Source organism: Leuresthes tenuis, unplaced genomic scaffold (genome assembly GCF_036924035.1).
Source record: "Leuresthes tenuis unplaced genomic scaffold, fLeuTen1.0.hap1 SCAF_9, whole genome shotgun sequence".
In the NCBI taxonomy this organism is placed as follows: Eukaryota; Metazoa; Chordata; class Actinopteri; order Atheriniformes; family Atherinopsidae; genus Leuresthes; species Leuresthes tenuis.
In genome coordinates, this window is record NW_027325363.1 from 15,761,530 (window position 1) to 15,779,147 (window position 17,618).

The 17,618-nt window shown below is 40.0% G+C and overlaps 1 protein-coding gene across 1 annotated transcript; it reads right to left on the reverse strand.

Annotated features, from left to right (window-relative positions):
• Positions 1-5,699: 5,699 nt before the first annotated feature.
• abhd15a (abhydrolase domain containing 15a) lies at positions 5,700-17,382 on the reverse strand. Its single transcript, XM_072392542.1, has 3 exons — positions 16,339-17,382; positions 8,269-8,621; positions 5,700-7,038 (listed from the first exon to the last, which is right to left on the reverse strand). The coding sequence occupies exons 1-3, from the start codon at positions 16,873-16,875 to the stop codon at positions 6,378-6,380; spliced, it is 1,551 nt and encodes a 516-aa protein (XP_072248643.1). The 5' UTR covers positions 16,876-17,382; the 3' UTR covers positions 5,700-6,377.
• Positions 17,383-17,618: the final 236 nt, after the last annotated feature.

The following is a 17,618-nucleotide window of genomic DNA, read 5'->3' on the forward strand; positions in this document are numbered from 1 at the left end:
TTAGTAGTGAAATTCAGAAAGAAATCCAGAAACTGGGGAGGAGGTTCTTGTATACAAACAATACAGTAGAAATACTTGTTATAGTGATGTTGACCAGATGCAAGTGGTTTTTGCTGTGGTGAGGTTGGCCCTCAGGGATAATCGTTTCTGAAGTTTTGGGTGGGAGGTGTGAGAAAATGTGGGTGATGCGAGATTAGAATAGTCGTAGATCCCCTGCCACTGAATGAAGAAAAGGGGTTAGAGTCACATTCAAGTCATTTAGCGGTCATGAGTTACACGCATGAGTTTTGATAAATGGTGTCTGATGACTGCTGGAGAAGATATTTTTTGTTGTTGTTGCTGAGTTAGATTGGTAATGAGCACTCAGAACATGGAGATAATGTTCTATGAATCCATCTTACATGAGTGTATGTTATATGTTGAGGACATAAAGCACAGAATTAAACAAGCTCAAGCCTGATCAACACACTAATGTTGGTCTTCTCTCTCTTGATCCACAGTGTCTTTAGTGTGTCTGCTGCACAGTGCTTCCTGACATGTGTGCCACTTGCTACTGGTCAGATTTTCCATGCATTTGTTGCCAATAACACAGTGCGCATAATTTACCGTCAGCAGAACAATTAACCTTCTTTTTCCAAGAAAAATGATAATCTAACGTCGGGACATTAAATTGACAGAGTAGCCCATCTCAGTCTAGACATCACACGTCATCGCCCTTTCATTGCCTCAGTTATGTCAGTTATCCTGAACTTTCTGTCATTATTGCACTACCTGCTTCTCACTGCTGCTGTCCCTGCTTGCTATCCTGCTGTACTGCAGAGCTGTCCTCTGAGTGCAGTCAAATAAACTATGCTGATGAGCACTGACATTACTTGATCTGAACTGTTGAGGTGTTATAACATATATTGAGGTCACGATGGCATTTTGAAGCACCATTTTTAGTTTACCTACCACAGAACAGCGTGCATTCAGTTACGTGAGAGAGAACTCCCTTTATAATGGGTGGAGAAACACAACTGCGCCACTGACTGTCCCAGTTGTCCTGAACTTTCTACTGGCCTCTCACCTGACCTACTGCGATCCTCCCTCCTGCTCTACTGTGCTGCTTTTCCAACACTGACAGAAACTATATGAACCACTGAGGAGTTGTAATACAACTATAACCAGAGCCAATGACATCAACATATATGTTAACAACTTATAATGGCAACAACACTGTCATTACTCTTTGGTGAGACATTGGGAGTGTAGATGTGACAAGTGTGACAGTTAAAGAGTATCACATAAAGAGAGCAGTCATAAAATCAACAAACTGTCTCAGTAACATGAGTTAAACAGCAATATCTAACCTTTATCTGTTAATGCAAACTAACAGAAGCCACAAAAAACAACAGGTATTACGAGACACAGAGTAATTGTACACTAGATTAATTTAGCTGATATCCCACTGAGCACCTGCTCTCCTTCACTTGCAGTCTCTCTCTTATATTGCCACGTGTTGTCAGTTTGCGAGCGCAGTATAACCATACTGTGCAGACAACTGCAGCTGCTTTCATGTTTAGTAAATCTTTAAAAGAACAAACATAAGAATGAACATCTTTTTTTTCTTTTTTGTCAGCAGAAAGACAATATTTGCATTTCAAACTTACATAATCTAACCCTGTGTTTCATAGTAAGATTATAACGCTGTAACCGGTAAAAATGATGTATTTAAGAGGTTTAATTTTGCCCCACACGCACACTGAGCAGGAGCCTCAATTTAGAGAACCGGGGATTTAGTGTTATCACACCAATGTGGTTGTCAGGTTCTATGTTAATTAAGGATCAGTCAGTTTAATTAAATCAGACTCTGATCACCGAGGCAGACTGTTGGATCTGAATTGAATAAGCAAAGTGAGAAAGGGCAATTCTAACCTAATGGTTTAATTTTCTGGAGGCCAATAAAAGCCAGCATTTATAGAGAGGAAACTGTCTTTTGATCATAAATAATGAGATTTAGTGTCAGTGACAATGGAGTATTGATTGTATAAAACCTTGCATTTTTCAACAAACACTCAGGCTCTCGCTAACATTTTAAACAATTTTGTATGTTAGTCAGTCTTTTGTGGTCCTGTAATAGTCTCCTGAACAGATTGTCATTAAAGGCTGTGACTAATACAAACATACACACATTCAGCCAGGAGAAAAACGGCTTTGATTTGACCCCAAGACTAAGAATCTGGACATGGAGAAGAGAGGTGGAGAATTATCTTTGGGAGGCAACTACTGTTAGAGGTGGAGAACCGTACAATATCATAATATTAAAAAAAAATTGTAATCAGTCTGGATAAAATCGTTTTAAATCTAAATGTTCTGTTGGACCAATACACCCCATATACATCATTCATATGATCAGCAGAGCTCAAACTGACCTAAGGGTTCAGTCAAGTTGCCATTTTGGTTTAGGAAGATTGTTTAGAAGTATCTTTAGTAGCAGTCAAGAGCTGCTTGAATTTTCTTTATACCAAAGAAAGAAGTTTCAATGCTCCCCTCTCTCCTTTAGCATAGGAAAACTTGTGCCTGCAACTTCCAAAAGCAACTCTCTATTATATCTACCCATTCATACTGTGATTTGTGTGCAGGGATACCAGGACGGCAGGATGAGTGTGAGCAGCGTGTGATGGCAATATGCTTCACTTTTGTACCTTTATATTTCTTTTGGAATTACGAACCATGATAATAAAGTAATATTAATATCTTGTCATACTAATATGATGTACATATGATATATCCTCTTTGTGACAACATGATAAGATGGCATGAGACAATATATACTGGACACTTCATAGAATATCCATTGAACTATTTCATTACTGCAGACTCCCATCACACCTTGGTGTAAGCTATGTGCAGTCAGGTCTCTTTGCAGTGAAGTCCTGACACATTTTTACCACCAATTTTCATTAACCTTGTGACGTTTTCCAACTAGGTTAGGAAAAAGAGCTTAGAGAAAGACGAAAGGAGGTCATTTTTTTTACTATTTGACTATAGCCTTTAGTGCACGGCCCATAGTTTCCATCCTGAGCCTTGACCCAGAAGAAACAGAAGAAGACAGTATAGAGAAAAAGAGGGTTAAAAGAGCCAATAACTACAAGGAATAGCATACACCTTATCATACAGCGCATAAAAAATTTACAGAGATGTAAAGTTGTCTGATCCACTACCAGACATGGAACTGATTAGCTACGAGCTAGTTTGCTAGCTGTTTTGATTCCTCATGCAATAGGTAAAGAAAAAGTCCAATTCTAACAAGCCAGATATCACCACCTTTTGTTGTGGATTCTGGATACTTCAATCAATAATTTGATCCTCCTCCAGTATTTGCATAATGGGTGGATGAAAGTAGCCTAATTAAAAGGCCCAGCCGAGCTTTAATTGTAGCACAAATTAACTTCAAATGGAAAAGTACTGAGCGTGTCATCACCCTACAGATACTTTGCTGGTCCAACTTACAGCATTTGATATAATGGCTATGAAGAGTGTAAATCCAGCCTTTACAAATGGGAAATAAAACAATTTGAAGTTTTGTTTAAGTTTAAAATAGCTTTGAATGGTATTCAGAGTTCATGTTTACATTTATGAAATTATTATCCGAGTTAAGATAATGGCCCTTCACAAATGAGAGAGTCACTGTGCAGTGTGTGAGTGTGTCACGTATGCTTTGTATGAGACTGTAACTCCTGGAGATAATGAGAACGTGTAAGAAACTCCTCCATGTGACAGCTTGTTTGCATGCCTGTATGTGTGTGTGCTATGGGGAGGATGAGAGTTGACAGTGTGTCTGCTGGCACACTTTTTGTGTGTGTCTGTGTGTACACTGCTATGTTCCAGCTGTCTGAGTGGATAAGGCTCAGTGGGTGGATAAACACTGCAGTGAATGTCACACACATACATACACACACACACACACACACACCCACTCAGCATGGAATGGCTGTGGGGACTGTGCTATAATAAGGAGGGCTTGCGAGCTCTGACTGAGATGAGATTTGACAAGACCACAGATCACAACTTTAGTGAGGTCTGTAATACAGAGCAAGACATGAAGCATGCTTCTATTAAAGGGAAATTTACTTTTTTATGGAATGTAGAGAAGGCTGTTTTTCACGATATTGTGCATGCAAAGTATGTAAATTTGTCATCTTTGCTGTCTTGTATTATTAATTTCAATTATGATTAATTAAAACAAACACATTTAATTAATAAAACCATTAGTTTATTCCAATATTTCCATTACTTTGCAAATAATTGACATCCTTCAGTTCAACATCCATTTAAAGTTAACTGATTGATTTTTGAAAAACAAAGTTTATAGCAATGCTGCTGCTATACTTACTATACTATACTATAAAAGATGCTGTCGAGCTAATGTTTCTATAAAAGCAGCAGCCACTATGCTGGCTTTTTTGTTTTCTGTGTAGTATTGTTTGTTTTCCTTGTATGGTAAATCTATTTCTTGAACTGTAGTCACTTACAGAGGTTTGTGAAAGTGTTCATGAGCCTATATGGTGATTTCCACAATAGTGACATCTGAGGCACTAAAAGTCACTGCATTTCAATATAATGTTTTCTTGTTTTATGGGAGTGCCCAGCTAAATGCCGCTCAGAACAAGACAGCCAGAGGATCCTTTTTTTTGCCATTTAGAAATAGGTCTAACCTTTAAAAGCGCCGACCCATTTTTTGCTTAAAGAAACAATTATAGGGGATATAAAACTAACCAATTGGACCATATAGATCACATTTCTGAAAAAAATGTTCAAGTACCACCACCAAGTGTCAAAGATGTAATGTAACACGTTCCAATGCCCTTTTTTTTTTTTTGCAAATTGAATTTAGTTAGGTCTCATTTGTTAGGTCTGTGTCATGGGTCCTTATTCTTAAAAATGTAATTGTGGCTTGACACAAATAGAGATCATGACACTTCAGGATTAAAGAGTTAGTCTTTGTCTCTACATTTCCCGAGAGTCGTTTTTTGCAATGTGGTCCTTCATCCAGCATTGTAACAACTTGTTTCAGTAGAAACCAATTCAGTCTATGTTATTGTCTAATGAAAAGGTCACACTGTGTAAAAATCAACACAACGGCTGTTTTATCTTGGCTGTCAGAACTCCACTCGGATTCTCCAAACTTACTTACTCATAAGTAAGTCACATAACTCCACCTTTACTTATTATCTGAATAGCAAAAGAAACTGTTACTTTGTTTCATAATTTGTATAATTTATTCATTAATGCACAAGAATAAACACAAGTACAAAAAGTTTAGGGAACAAAGTTTTCCAACATAAAACCCAAATATTCCATCTCAGAGTAAAACCAGTGACACTCTGGGCCTCACCACCTGCAGGTACTTAGTCGCTAGAAGAAAAAAATGTAATAAAAAAAGTCACAAAATGCCTCAATCTAATCCCCTAAAACACTATAAGCTCACAACACAGACTTTCCTTTAAAAGCTTGCTAGATAGCAATAACACACAAGTTCCTCTATTCTGTGCATCACAGGACATTTATACAGAATAAACTCTTTCACCCGTACAATAACAGTGGATGAACTGATCAAATTCATTTATCATTTAGATCAAATTATTGAAAATAGGAGTTTTTTTTTTCTTTCTTCTCTAACCACAATGCTTGCTGGCCAATATTCATGAAATAAAATAAAGATACAAGTAGAATTCAAATAAGGCAAAGCAAACATTACATATGTGGTTATAAATGTAACAAACTGTGTAACATGTGAAGCAGATAATTACAGTTATGTTTGGCATTTAAGGGGTGTGAATCTGCTGGTAGGATATGATATAGACACCCATACTGAAGTTCATTGACATCTCAGCAGTTTAAACATAACAACTGCATGCCATCTTGTGGCCTGTTTTTTTTTTTTTGGAAAAAAACTGAATGGTTTATGACTTACAACAAGAGTGTGAGAACAGACACACACACACACACACACAAACACATTCTCTCTTGAATAAACCTTCACCGAGTCCTTCACATCCCCAGCAGTTTTCTCATTATGGCTATTATAACATTCTCTAGCTGAGTGTCATTCAGGCACAGAAAAGTGTGAGTCCCAAATTTCAATTAGATCACAAAGCATCCGTGCATGTTATCAATGGTGCCCTAAGAGTGGATCCTTATTTTTCAACTGATCTACAGATGGCTGTGTTCCCTCAAGGCAGAAAGCTAAATACTAGTAAACACTGACATTAACAATGCATGGTTCAACAGAAAAAAATCAGCTTTTGCTGAGGAAGAAGTGCATCCATCAACCTCAAGCATGCAGACAACATCTACAACACCTGAAGGAACCTACAACTTCCTTTAAATTTTGCTCATCGTGTGTAGGACCTCTGCCAATTGTAAATAGCATGGATATTATGGGAACATGCTGGTACTCGTTTACATGTACTGACACTGCGGTGACGGAAAGCTCTCCCTCCTCCAACCCCCCCCAGCCCCCTCCTCTTTGCAGCGAGCTGCTTTGCTCTCTCCTCTGCATTGAAAAAGTCTGTGGTCGCCCTGAAGAATTCCAGGAGAACTATGTGACTCCAGTTGGTATCGTTGCTCCCAACTGCACTGTTTGGAGCAGCCACAGAACCAAATGCACCCGATGCACCAGTGGCCCTCCTCTCCGACTGGGTGGAGAAGCCACAGTGACCTCCATGGTCAGTTAGGAGGAGAAAAAAGTGTGGGTTTGTCTCAAAGAGTTCCAAAGGTAACGTGGTTTGGGCGTCTCCGCGGATAGGGTCATCCTTTGCGCACACACTCAGAACAGGAATAGCCACTTCATCCACATCTCTTAAGGGTTCATTGCGTTCCCAGTAAGCATCCCAGACAGTTGAGGCATTGCTGCTACTGTTGGTCCCAGTTGTTGCTGCTTGTGTACAGCCCACACGTCCAGTCTGACAGAATAGCGCTTCCTCCACACTACGCAAGGAACAGCTAGAAAACAGGACATCTGCTTGCATGGTCTCACCCAGCGCGGTCCTGTACCTACAGTATTCATACAAAACACGTGCACAAAAGAGGACGCACAAACAAAGGCAACAAAATAGAGACAGCAATTAAAATCCAAAAAGCAAATCAATTTTTAGAGCTGCACAGGTCTCTTTTTCTCTAATGGTCTTTATTTGAGAAACTTCACTTAGGTCACGATGCCCCTCAGAATCAATAACTTGACAACAAGCAGGCCATCTGTTGCTACGGTAACATGATTGTTTCCCCAATCGTTTGTGCTTTGTTGGTCTTACAAGCCCCATTTTTCAGTTTCTCCTTCTTGGCTAACAAAAGAAAAAAGAAAAAAAATGTTTTTCTTGCTAAAACAGATTCTAATATGCTGGTTGATTCGGCCTCCAGAAACTGTTCTTTATACGATCTTCCTGAGACTGTGATCCATTTTCACATGAGGAAAATGAAAGAAATAGGCAAGTTGTAGATCCCAATTTACCAAACCTATCATATTTCTTTAAAATAATGCAACATGTCTCATAATAATAAGGTTTGCATGAAAGTAAACATGTTTGCATCCAGAAATCTACTGTAAACTGTTCAAATAGAATTTCTTTCAATCTTGACAAGTGCAACAAGGGAGCAGTGGTACATATTATCACCTCACAGCAAGGAGGGTTTTGGTTTAAACTAGCTGATTGGCTTGGTGTGTCTATATCACTTTTAAAAAAAAAAAAAAAAAAAGCTCAATAAACCCAAAAACACTGGCTAAAAACTAGATTTTGACTGCAGTGTTTATCTGGCATCCAATCCCACGTCCAGTGATTGGTCGTGGATTTTCATCAGCTCCAGCTTGGCATGACATCGATGGGAATACACCTAGAAATGATGGCAAAAACTGATAAAAACCTGATTAGGTTTACCCAGACCACTGTAAATAACCCATCCATCCATGCAGTTTCTATACTCGCTTATTCCAATTCAGGGTTGCGAGGGGCGCTGGAGCTTATCCCAGCTGTCATTGGATCCATCACAGGGCCGCACAGAGACAAACGAGACACACAACCATGCACGCTCACACTCACTCCTAGGGACAATTTAGAGTCACCAATTAACCTGACATACATGTTATTGGACGGTGGGAGGAAGCTGGAGTACCTATACATACATAGGGAGAACATGCAAACTCCGCACAGAAAGGTCCCAGCTGGGAATCGAACTTATAACCTGATTTATATTAGCATATTTTCCTCAGGCTCACCTCCCCCTTCTTACCTTCCGAGACATATCTTCTGATACAGTGCCAACAACCATTGCAGGGGCCAACACAGCCCGTTGTCAAACCAGTTCTGGCATCGGAACACAGGGGACAGGCAGACAGCTGCCGTCACATAGCTTGACGATCCACATTCCCCCAAGTAAGACAGGAGGAGGCCCGATCCGGAGCTCTCGCTAACTGCATACAGTCTTCCTGCTGGCTGGCGGTAGCGAATGTAGCGCACGGCCTCACGCAGATCTGTGGGGTCGCCAAACTGCTGGAGTTTGATGGTTGTGAGTGGCGTGCCGTTGTGGCTGCGACGATTGAAGACAGCTGGAAGATAGCCATGGGACAGTGCCATTTCACACAGCTGCAGAGAGAAACAGGAATGAATAAATAAAAGGAATGGAAAGCCATGTGTCTCAAAAAATATGAGGCTGTTTAATGGTTTATGGTAGATAAGGAATGTAGTTTATATACACAACATTGATATACTTATTGTTGTCTTTATGAGTTGGCTACATGGTTGAATTTGTGTGGCTTCGTCTCTTGGATGTAACACCACAGAATTAAACAAAACCTCCATTTTGTACCACTAAATCTCCAGACTGTTGTGACACCTGAACTTGCATGGTACAACTTTTTATTGTGTGAAAAAAATGAAAGTCAACTGATTGTTCACATTCTCAACTTAATAAAAATGGATTTTCTTGTAGTTCACAGGAATACTGACACACAAGAAGCTCATTCTCACAGTACAGACAGGTGGCCATGTGTTGGAATGATGCCACCTGGCCTTCAACTGGAGAACATACAGGAATTTGTGGCAGTTTTCAGACTCTTTGGTGACCTTGATGAAGGCCCATCTTAGGCACTATTTCAGCTGAGATGATGCCAGGGAAGTACACAGAAAGCTGTCTCTGTAGCTGTCCTTGAACAAGGCTGAGAGCTGAACTGGCACAGGACAGCTGAAAGGGTATGAATATGGAAAGACTTCCTGCCAGAGACGTGACATCACAGCTCTGTTCTTTCATTCAGCTGAGCTGAGAAGAAGTATAGAACGACTCTTTTTTTCTTCTTCTTTTGGTTAACTCAGGGATAGGCTCCAGCCCACCCGCTACCCGATTAACGGATTGACGGTATAGAAAATGGATGGATGGATGGTTAACTCATTTATGACTATAATACAAATGTGGCATTTTGAGACAGAATGGGAGTAAATGGTACACATCTATAAGTGTAGTCATGTACTCTATGTTTTGCTGACACAAATTCTAATTTTCACAAGTGCAAATTAGGATTTCTATATGAGCTTAATTCAGCCCACAAAAAACATTCTACTGTTGCATAAATGTTGTTGAGCCTCACACCCGATCGCAGCTGGGACAGGCGATCCTGAATTGGATTAAGCGGGTATAGAAAACTCTTTGTGAAGAGACAGAGTTCGTGTTGCTGCAATGACTGACAGCCAACGTGTGGCCATTTTAAATCAAGCAAGATGAACAAGAAAACAATGCAAGAAGCTGCTATATTTGGCCATATGACAAAAGTGTAGACTCCACATTAACATTAGATCAAATAACATTTATCTGTTATTAGTAGTAGTATTATTGGGAGTGGGAGTGTTGTCCACCCCAATTTCCCACTAAGTTTTCCACTAAACACTCCAAACTAGGAAAAATATACTTTAGCTTAATCTGGAAAGGCTGCAAAGTTTGGCTTCAGAGCATAAATGAACAGATAAGGAAGTTAAAAGATTCCACGGAAAAGCTCTCAATGCAAATGGTGAATGGAAATGAGACACTGATCCAGTCTGGGCTTCCGAAATTGTAACATTAGAATGAATTACTCATCATAACACACAGTGAGAAAACATAGGAAGATTTGCTTTCCTTGTAAACATGTGTGTTTGATCTCTATACAAAGTGTGCTTATCTTTTTGTCATACAAAATGTCTTTGATCACGGGTGGGTGCTAACGGGAGCATCTAACTATTCGGTTTGAAATAAGTTACATTTTGCTTTAAATCTGAGGAAATCCCACTGGAATTCAGGAGAAGCGGCAGAATTACTGCATTAAATATTTACCAGCTGAGAGATACTGCAGCAAAGTTAACCCATTTCTGTTTTTGTGTATGAAAAGAGGTTTTACTGTGCCAGCTACTCAACAAGGCAGAGTCTGGGTAGTCCAATGGTGGGCTTATACACCACAACAACATCCATTTACTTATTCATAAGCTTCATCCTCAGAGCACTCCATGAAGTTCAATATCATTTTGATTAAATTAGAGCACGAGTGGAAGGCTTAAATGAATATGAATCACTTCAGAGTTCAGTTTAATTCCCAAAGATAAAGAGCTACACCACTAGATGCTCCACAACTTGAACTGCCTATGAGAGCTGGGGCTGAGTGATGAATCTGGCAGCTGAGTTGAAATGAGGTGATCTGAGTGGTTTGACACTGCTCATACCTGCCAGTTAAGGTATTCATCCAGCCTCACAGAGGAAACCAAAATCAGACATCGACAGCAAAAGGTCTCAATGAGCAATGAGCAACCACAGCTCAGTGTTAAAATTCTGGGCATGCCCAGGATATTTTAGGTAGCAATGGCACCACTGTTATTAGTCAGCGTTCACTGAATCTAAAGAAATGAGAGAATCCATCTTACATCATTAAAACCTACTTCTTGTTCAAGGCATGCACTATGACTCATGTTCAAACGTGAATCTGTAGAAGTTACTGTCAAACTGCACAGACATATGCAGCCTGAAGAAAACAACTTCCACCGAGAGATTCTACTTATTAGTTTTACATGGATAAAAAAAACATATTTTAATCTTTGTTTCAGATCAAATTTGCATACAGTAGATTTACAAATTCATGATGTTGGAAGTTTGCATTTGACTTTGTGAGAGATGCTGGTTTTACTGCAGAGACAGAGACAATGAGCGACAGACGCCGGCGCTGTTTACTGTCAGAGCTGATTAAATGTCAGCTCTGTGACAAATTCCTTCAGTGCAGACTCCACACTGGACAACACCCCCCTGCCCTGGCAGTACTACAGACATATCAGCAAAAAAAGGCTGTGCACTTCGGTAATATTCCCTTCATTTTAGACTGAATGATGTGAAATTCTTCTGCAAGACCACCACAGGAATATATATACAGGTCTTAATATATTAAGTTCAGTTTGGGTGTTATTTGATTTAAAGCCTTTTAGGAGCAGAAAAGCATCTCATTGCACAACCCTGTCCTCTTTTTCAGACCAGCAGCCTATCTAAATACTCTTCCACAGGCATGGGGATTCAACTACAGGTCATTAATCATCATTTTAGAAACAGATGTTAGATTCTCACAAGATCACAAGAAAATTAGTCTTGCTCGACTCAAAGTTATTTGTTTATGGCTGAGGCACCATAGTTAGGACAAACAAGAATGATGCTCTCAGTGATGTTAGTGTAGGCGGCTAAAGCATCAACTATAGCAGAGCCTCTAAAAAAACCCCTGTAAAACTGAAATCTTCTTGAAGGAAAAGAAGTTTTCCCTTTTTTCTTCTAATCAACTGGCTACTCTCCATCGAACGGTTTGTGTTAGGCAGTGACAGATAGATGCTTTATCCAATCAAATGCCCACTATTTTTAAAAAGTCCCTCCCATTTTCCTAATACTTTCTGCTGGCGACTCATCAGACGATTCTTTGTAATAAAAGCATAAACAGATAGCAGAAAGAATAGAGTTGAAGAATTTGGATGCCGAAGTGCTGTGAAGTTTCACAAACGTTGGCAAAATAATGAGCTTTCCAAAACAGTTTGTGCCTCTGACTCAAACTGACTTAAGCAAACTGGAAATGAAAGAAAGACCTAAAATCGAACCATTTTTCAAGCTATGTTCTTTGTTTCACAAGCCTTCATTAAGATTCATTTTAATATAGAGGGCTTGTTGAACACAATGGTAGGATGCTCTGTCTACATCCTTAAATAAACAAGTATTCATCACTAAACTGGGTGGTAACGTGTAATTGTGTCATGAAAATGCAGCTCTATTGAGTTATTGATAGACAGAAAATCAGATCCTGCCAAGTAACTGCATATTTCATAAAAGGAAATGGTCTTGACTTGGAACTCATTCCCTCCTGTCCAACAGACATACTCACCAATTCTTAAAATTTCATGCAGTGTCAACACACTTTGAGTGTAAAGGCCTTCACAACAACGTTGTAAGTCAGGCTGTAACACCTTCTGACTGTCTGTAGTAAAAATTTGATTAAGTGTGAATTTTTCAGCCCCAGTCTGTCAACACCAAACTGTGAACTATGTAGAGAGCGCAGGCGTTCTGTAGCTATAGAGACATGAGTATATTCATAATATACAGTATATATATTCATATTCATAAATATGTTTGTAATGAGTCACACCGTCTACTGCAGGTAACATCTATGATAAAGACAATTTAATATTTGGGAAAATAAATGTTTTCTCTGGTATAATTAGGTCACTGATAAAATTGTGACTTTTAATAGTGAAATTTTCCATTCTTTATTGCACTCCAGCTTTTAACAAGACACAAAGCAGCTCTCTCTGCAGATAAACCAAGAGGGGAAAAATATTTGAGTGTCTCGGGTAAATTACATGGAAAGACCACACTATAACACACTTTAATGAATGGAGAATACTTAAAAATGAGTGCTTACAGCCTAAACAATTAGCAGGAACCATAAACTCACTGGAACTGGGTCGTGACATTATTCACACATATAAATCTGTTCTCTCAGGAAAATGTGATGGGTGTTTAGAACATAAGATGAGACGGCTGCAACAGCTGGATGTCTGCCTGCAGGGATATTTATGGCTTCTGAAAGTGTCTGTGAATAAGGAGATCATTTCTATAGGTCTATACACACCTTCATAATATTACAATTGCTTTGGCACCTTTTGAAGATAAAGATTAAATAGCAGTAATTGCAGAGTGCAGTTAAGTAGTATTCTATTAAATTTGATTCAGTTTTTTTCTATATACCGCCAAATCACAACTAATGTAATCTCAGGGTGCTTCGAACATAGAGTTTAATTATAATCCAATCAAATTCAGTTCAAATAATTCCAAATTGGTCCAATTCATACTGAGGCATTAAAAAAAGGAAACAGGATATATCTCACAACTGAATAAGTGACCGTGTGCATATTGTGCCATCGTGCTTTATTTGTACGCCTATTTTGCACCAAAAGCAATGTTTCAAAGAGATTTTTATAAAAACACAGGTACATCTGCTTAAACAAGCTGATTAGCACCCCCCCCCCCCCCCCCCAAAAAAAAAAAATTGTTTTAAATAGCTGTTTTAAGCTTTAATGTTGGTTAGTGCAAGATCAGTCAGAATGCTGAACTATGTCATAATTGGTTGTTTTGTTGTTAAGAGGCCTTTGTCATCAAGGTTGCATCACCTTCATGTTCACATAAGTGTCTAAATAAGCAAACTTCTCTTGGATAGTGTATCCTGATAACCGTCCTCTTTTGATCATGTGTGTTTGTGGGCTCACTTCAGCCAACACACAGATGCAAGCTGCAAAAGGCCTGTTTTGAATGGACACTCCATTAATACAGTACATTCAAATTATGGTTATGCATTTCAGGTGAAAATACCTTTCAAAATCACCAGGGAAATATTCTACAATTTTCACCATTCTTTGATCCACCCTGCGACACAGATGTGAGGACATGGGAACTGTGCATTTAGTTCTAATGACCTGTTTTCATGCCAGGACATTAACTAGTGTCACTTTGTAAAAGCATGGTGTCCATGATATCTGCACAAAATGTCATGATGCGTGGCACACTGACACTTGGGCTGTAGCAATTTAGGAGGCAATATTAGATGGCAAATGCAACAAATGTCATTCAGGGGTATCTATTTATAACCAAATGAAAAACAGCTTACTCGGATGTTAGTGTTTTAGCAGAGTTAAGATTAAAATACAATGCCTCACAATGTTAATCCGGTCCATTGGATCATGACGCAGTAACACAGAATTTCACAATGTGTACCCACTGTGTTAAAAGCAGAGGCTAAAAGCTTCCTTCTGCATTGATTTGTATTGTCGAGGGGTCCTGAGAATATGACAGAAGAGCGAGCGTGGATAAATACTACAAATTTACTGTTTGTTACTTTGTCTGTAAGCAAGATTACATAAAAAACCTATGAAGCCAAACACTGTCAGATTCACAAGTGTGGCATGTGCAAGAGTAGAACATATGAAAATATGTTGCAGAGCCGGATCGCTTTCCTTACAGTGGTGAAAATGAGGCTGCTTTACAATTACCAGCAGGCATGAGAGTGCTACATCATTCTTTTCACTAACTGTCAGAAACTAGCTGGGAGCAAAAAAATACATTCTGCAAAATGTTGCGTTATTGCTTTAAGACTGTACAAAAAGACGATACACAACGGTGAGAAACAGAGACTAACACTAAAAGAACAAGACACTGAGAACTGGCCTGTTGAAGAAATACATAAAGTAATATGTGTGCATTTTCTGTGGTGATTTCAAACTCTAACCTGAATATGAAACTGCTGACTGTACGTGACACCATCTCTGTGAATGGACATCATCCGTGCCAGAAAAAGTGAGATACAGAAGCACAAGAAAAACTGGGTGTAAAATTATGATTAATTTAATGACTCATTCATTAATTCATAAATTCCTGAAATGGGCTGTTCTAAACGGAGAACTCCAAGACCCATGAGGCCCCAGACTTCAACCCCCCCCCCCCCCCCCCCACACACACACACACACACACACACACATTTCTCTCTCTGGTTTCTTCTCGGTGTATGCCCACGCAAACATGAGCTCCTTTCACGGGTCCCTCATTCGCTCGTTGAGACTGTAACCAGTTTCTGCATGGCGAGTCTCACCAGTGACAGGGGCAATCTTAATTGGTGTATATCCCTTATGGTGCCTCAGCTTCAAGCCCTTTGAAGTGGAACTGGCTGACAGCATCACAAATACTCTCTAGTCTAATGATGACAAAAAAAAAAACTCAAGGCACTAATTTGTCTGAATGAGACGGTTTAATTTTCCTGCTTTTGTTTCACTTTCATTACTTCTTGCCATTTATTTAGCAGTCATCTAAACCACTCAGTTTAAATTTGCATCAACTCAGAATGAAGTTGATCAGTCTTATTCATCACGAAACACATTTTTGTTTTTGCAGAGCTGTTACTTCTGACATGAAGCTGACAGTGTGTCAGCGACAGACACAAAGATTAACAATACGAAATGAAGCGTGAAGCAAGACGCCCCAAATGGTGAAAAGCCAGCGGACACTGACGTGGCACAGCTATACACTCAAAGGCTTCACCAGTCAAGTGATGCTTTGTAATCCCTCTCTCAATTACCTCTGTCAGTCTATTGAAAGAGCAGTAAGACTGGTGCTGGCGCTGCATCCGCTCTCCCTTTTTCTTTTTACTGCTCTGCTCTTTTCCACCAAATGAGCTTCCCTTGCATTGAGCTCAAGAGGCTGGCTTTGCACAAATGGCAATTGTAGGTTTGCGCTGGCATCTTTCAGCATCTCCTTTGAATTAGTGTAGCAACTCTGTTTTGAATCTATGAAATACAATTTGACAGCAGAGTATGTGCATGTGTAAAACTGTTTCTGGATTTGTAAAAAGATTGACTCTGTTGCTGTTTGCCATTACATCACATTTCAGCTATAAAAATGGTCTCTTCAGGTTTGTTTTAAAGTGTAAACGCTACTGTACTTACAATGGCATATTTGACAGACTGCAGATCTATGCAGCTTCTGAATTTTGATGTATGTTTTAATCGAGACACATAGAGTTCCTGACAGTTCCAAACATGCATGTGGATAACTGAGATAAATGGCAGACAGTATTAGGATTCCCAATCTGTTTTTATTAGAAGCCTAATCATTTTTTAAAAATGTTTCAAGTGAATCTTTTTGCTCCTTGTTTTTTATATTTTGTGTTAAGTGTCTGGATAAATAAGATTAGCCTTTTGAGAATGTGAAGTTGTGGTTTCTAGTCATTTCCCACACTAAAGTCTGTAAGAAAGGCGAAAACGCACAGATTACCTTTAGCACATTTCTTGTGATCTTCCCAAAAGAGTTGGGAATGATGAGAAGAACCGGGCTGGTGGAGTGACTAGAAGTCCTGCGTCTTTTCTGGTAAGAAGGCACTGCCCAGTCCAACGACACCAGCCCATCGTCGCTGAGCTGCAGGTTGTCCCGCACAAACTGGATCGGCTTTTCGTACGGCCAGCACGCCTCGTACACACTCTGAAGAAAGGCGCTGGCCCGCCAGGTCCAGCCGACGCACGGCGAGTAGTTACTAAAAGTCCTGCAGTGTTTCTGAAGGTAGTTGGCCAGTGCAGACGGTTTGCATATAAGTGCCGCGCTGCAAGCTTTCTCATCAGTCACAGGTCCCACACAGACCGGCTGAGCATCTCGGTCTGAGACGCACCGCCCGCCGGTCCTGTCTTTGGCTGCCCGCTGTGAAATCCCTAATCCACGGAGCAAGGTATCCGGCTGCCCGGTACCAAAATATTTGGAGCCTGGCCATATAAAGACCAGCAGGATCAGAATGCACAAAGCCACAAGCCATTCCAGCATTGGCACGGCGGGAGGGGAGCAAAACAACACGAACACTTCTGCTGTTAATTTTGGAGCTGAAGTTGATATTTATATCTATTTACATTATGAACGGTAGTTAATGGAAAGACGCTCACTCTTACACTTTTCTGGTTTTGTCCAAACTGTCCCTTAGTCTGTCAGTGAAGATCTTTGCTTCCCTCCAGTGCCAGCGCGCACCAGCCCCTGCATGCAGCCGTCTCTGATACGCGGTGTTTCATTTCAGCTCAGTCCAAAGCCGAACACACGTTTGCTTCTCTGCGTGTAGTATACTTCAAGATGGGGCGAGTCCGTTCACGCTTGATACGTTCAGACAGACTGGAACTCTTCTACCCAACGGCTTGGAGCGTGAGAGTAGATCGATGAGTAGCCAACCCTGGAAACGCCCCCTATCACGTCCACAAGTCTGATTGAACAGGTACTCCGTACACTTGATGATGCACCTTCCTACTAAATTATTTCCACGAACCTTGTGCAAAGAGGTGCCTCCTGAGTGTTTGTTTTTGCCCTTCCACCTCAGTCAGAGAAAGATGAAAGGAAAGGTCTTTGTTTTCAGACGCAAACATGACATATGGGCAGGTCTGCTTCTAGAAGTGAAAAGCGCCTGTATAAGATTTACATTCCTTTTGAAATAATTTGGCAAAGTATGTCAATAGTGACCTTGTACTTTTAATCCATTAACAGGACACAATTAATTAGGTAAACCATGGGCATAGTTGGCATAG

Coding starts and splice junctions, on each gene's coding strand:
- abhd15a (XM_072392542.1), bottom strand. CDS start 16,875: ATGCTGGAATGGCTTGTGGCTTTGTGCATTCTGATCCTGCTGGTCTTT. Junction 8,622..16,338: donor TCACAAGAAATGTGCTAAAG/GTAATCTGTGCG, acceptor TTCTCTCTGCAG/CTGTGTGAAATGGCACTGTC. Junction 7,039..8,268: donor CAGAAGATATGTCTCGGAAG/GTAAGAAGGGGG, acceptor TGAATACTGTAG/GTACAGGACCGCGCTGGGTG.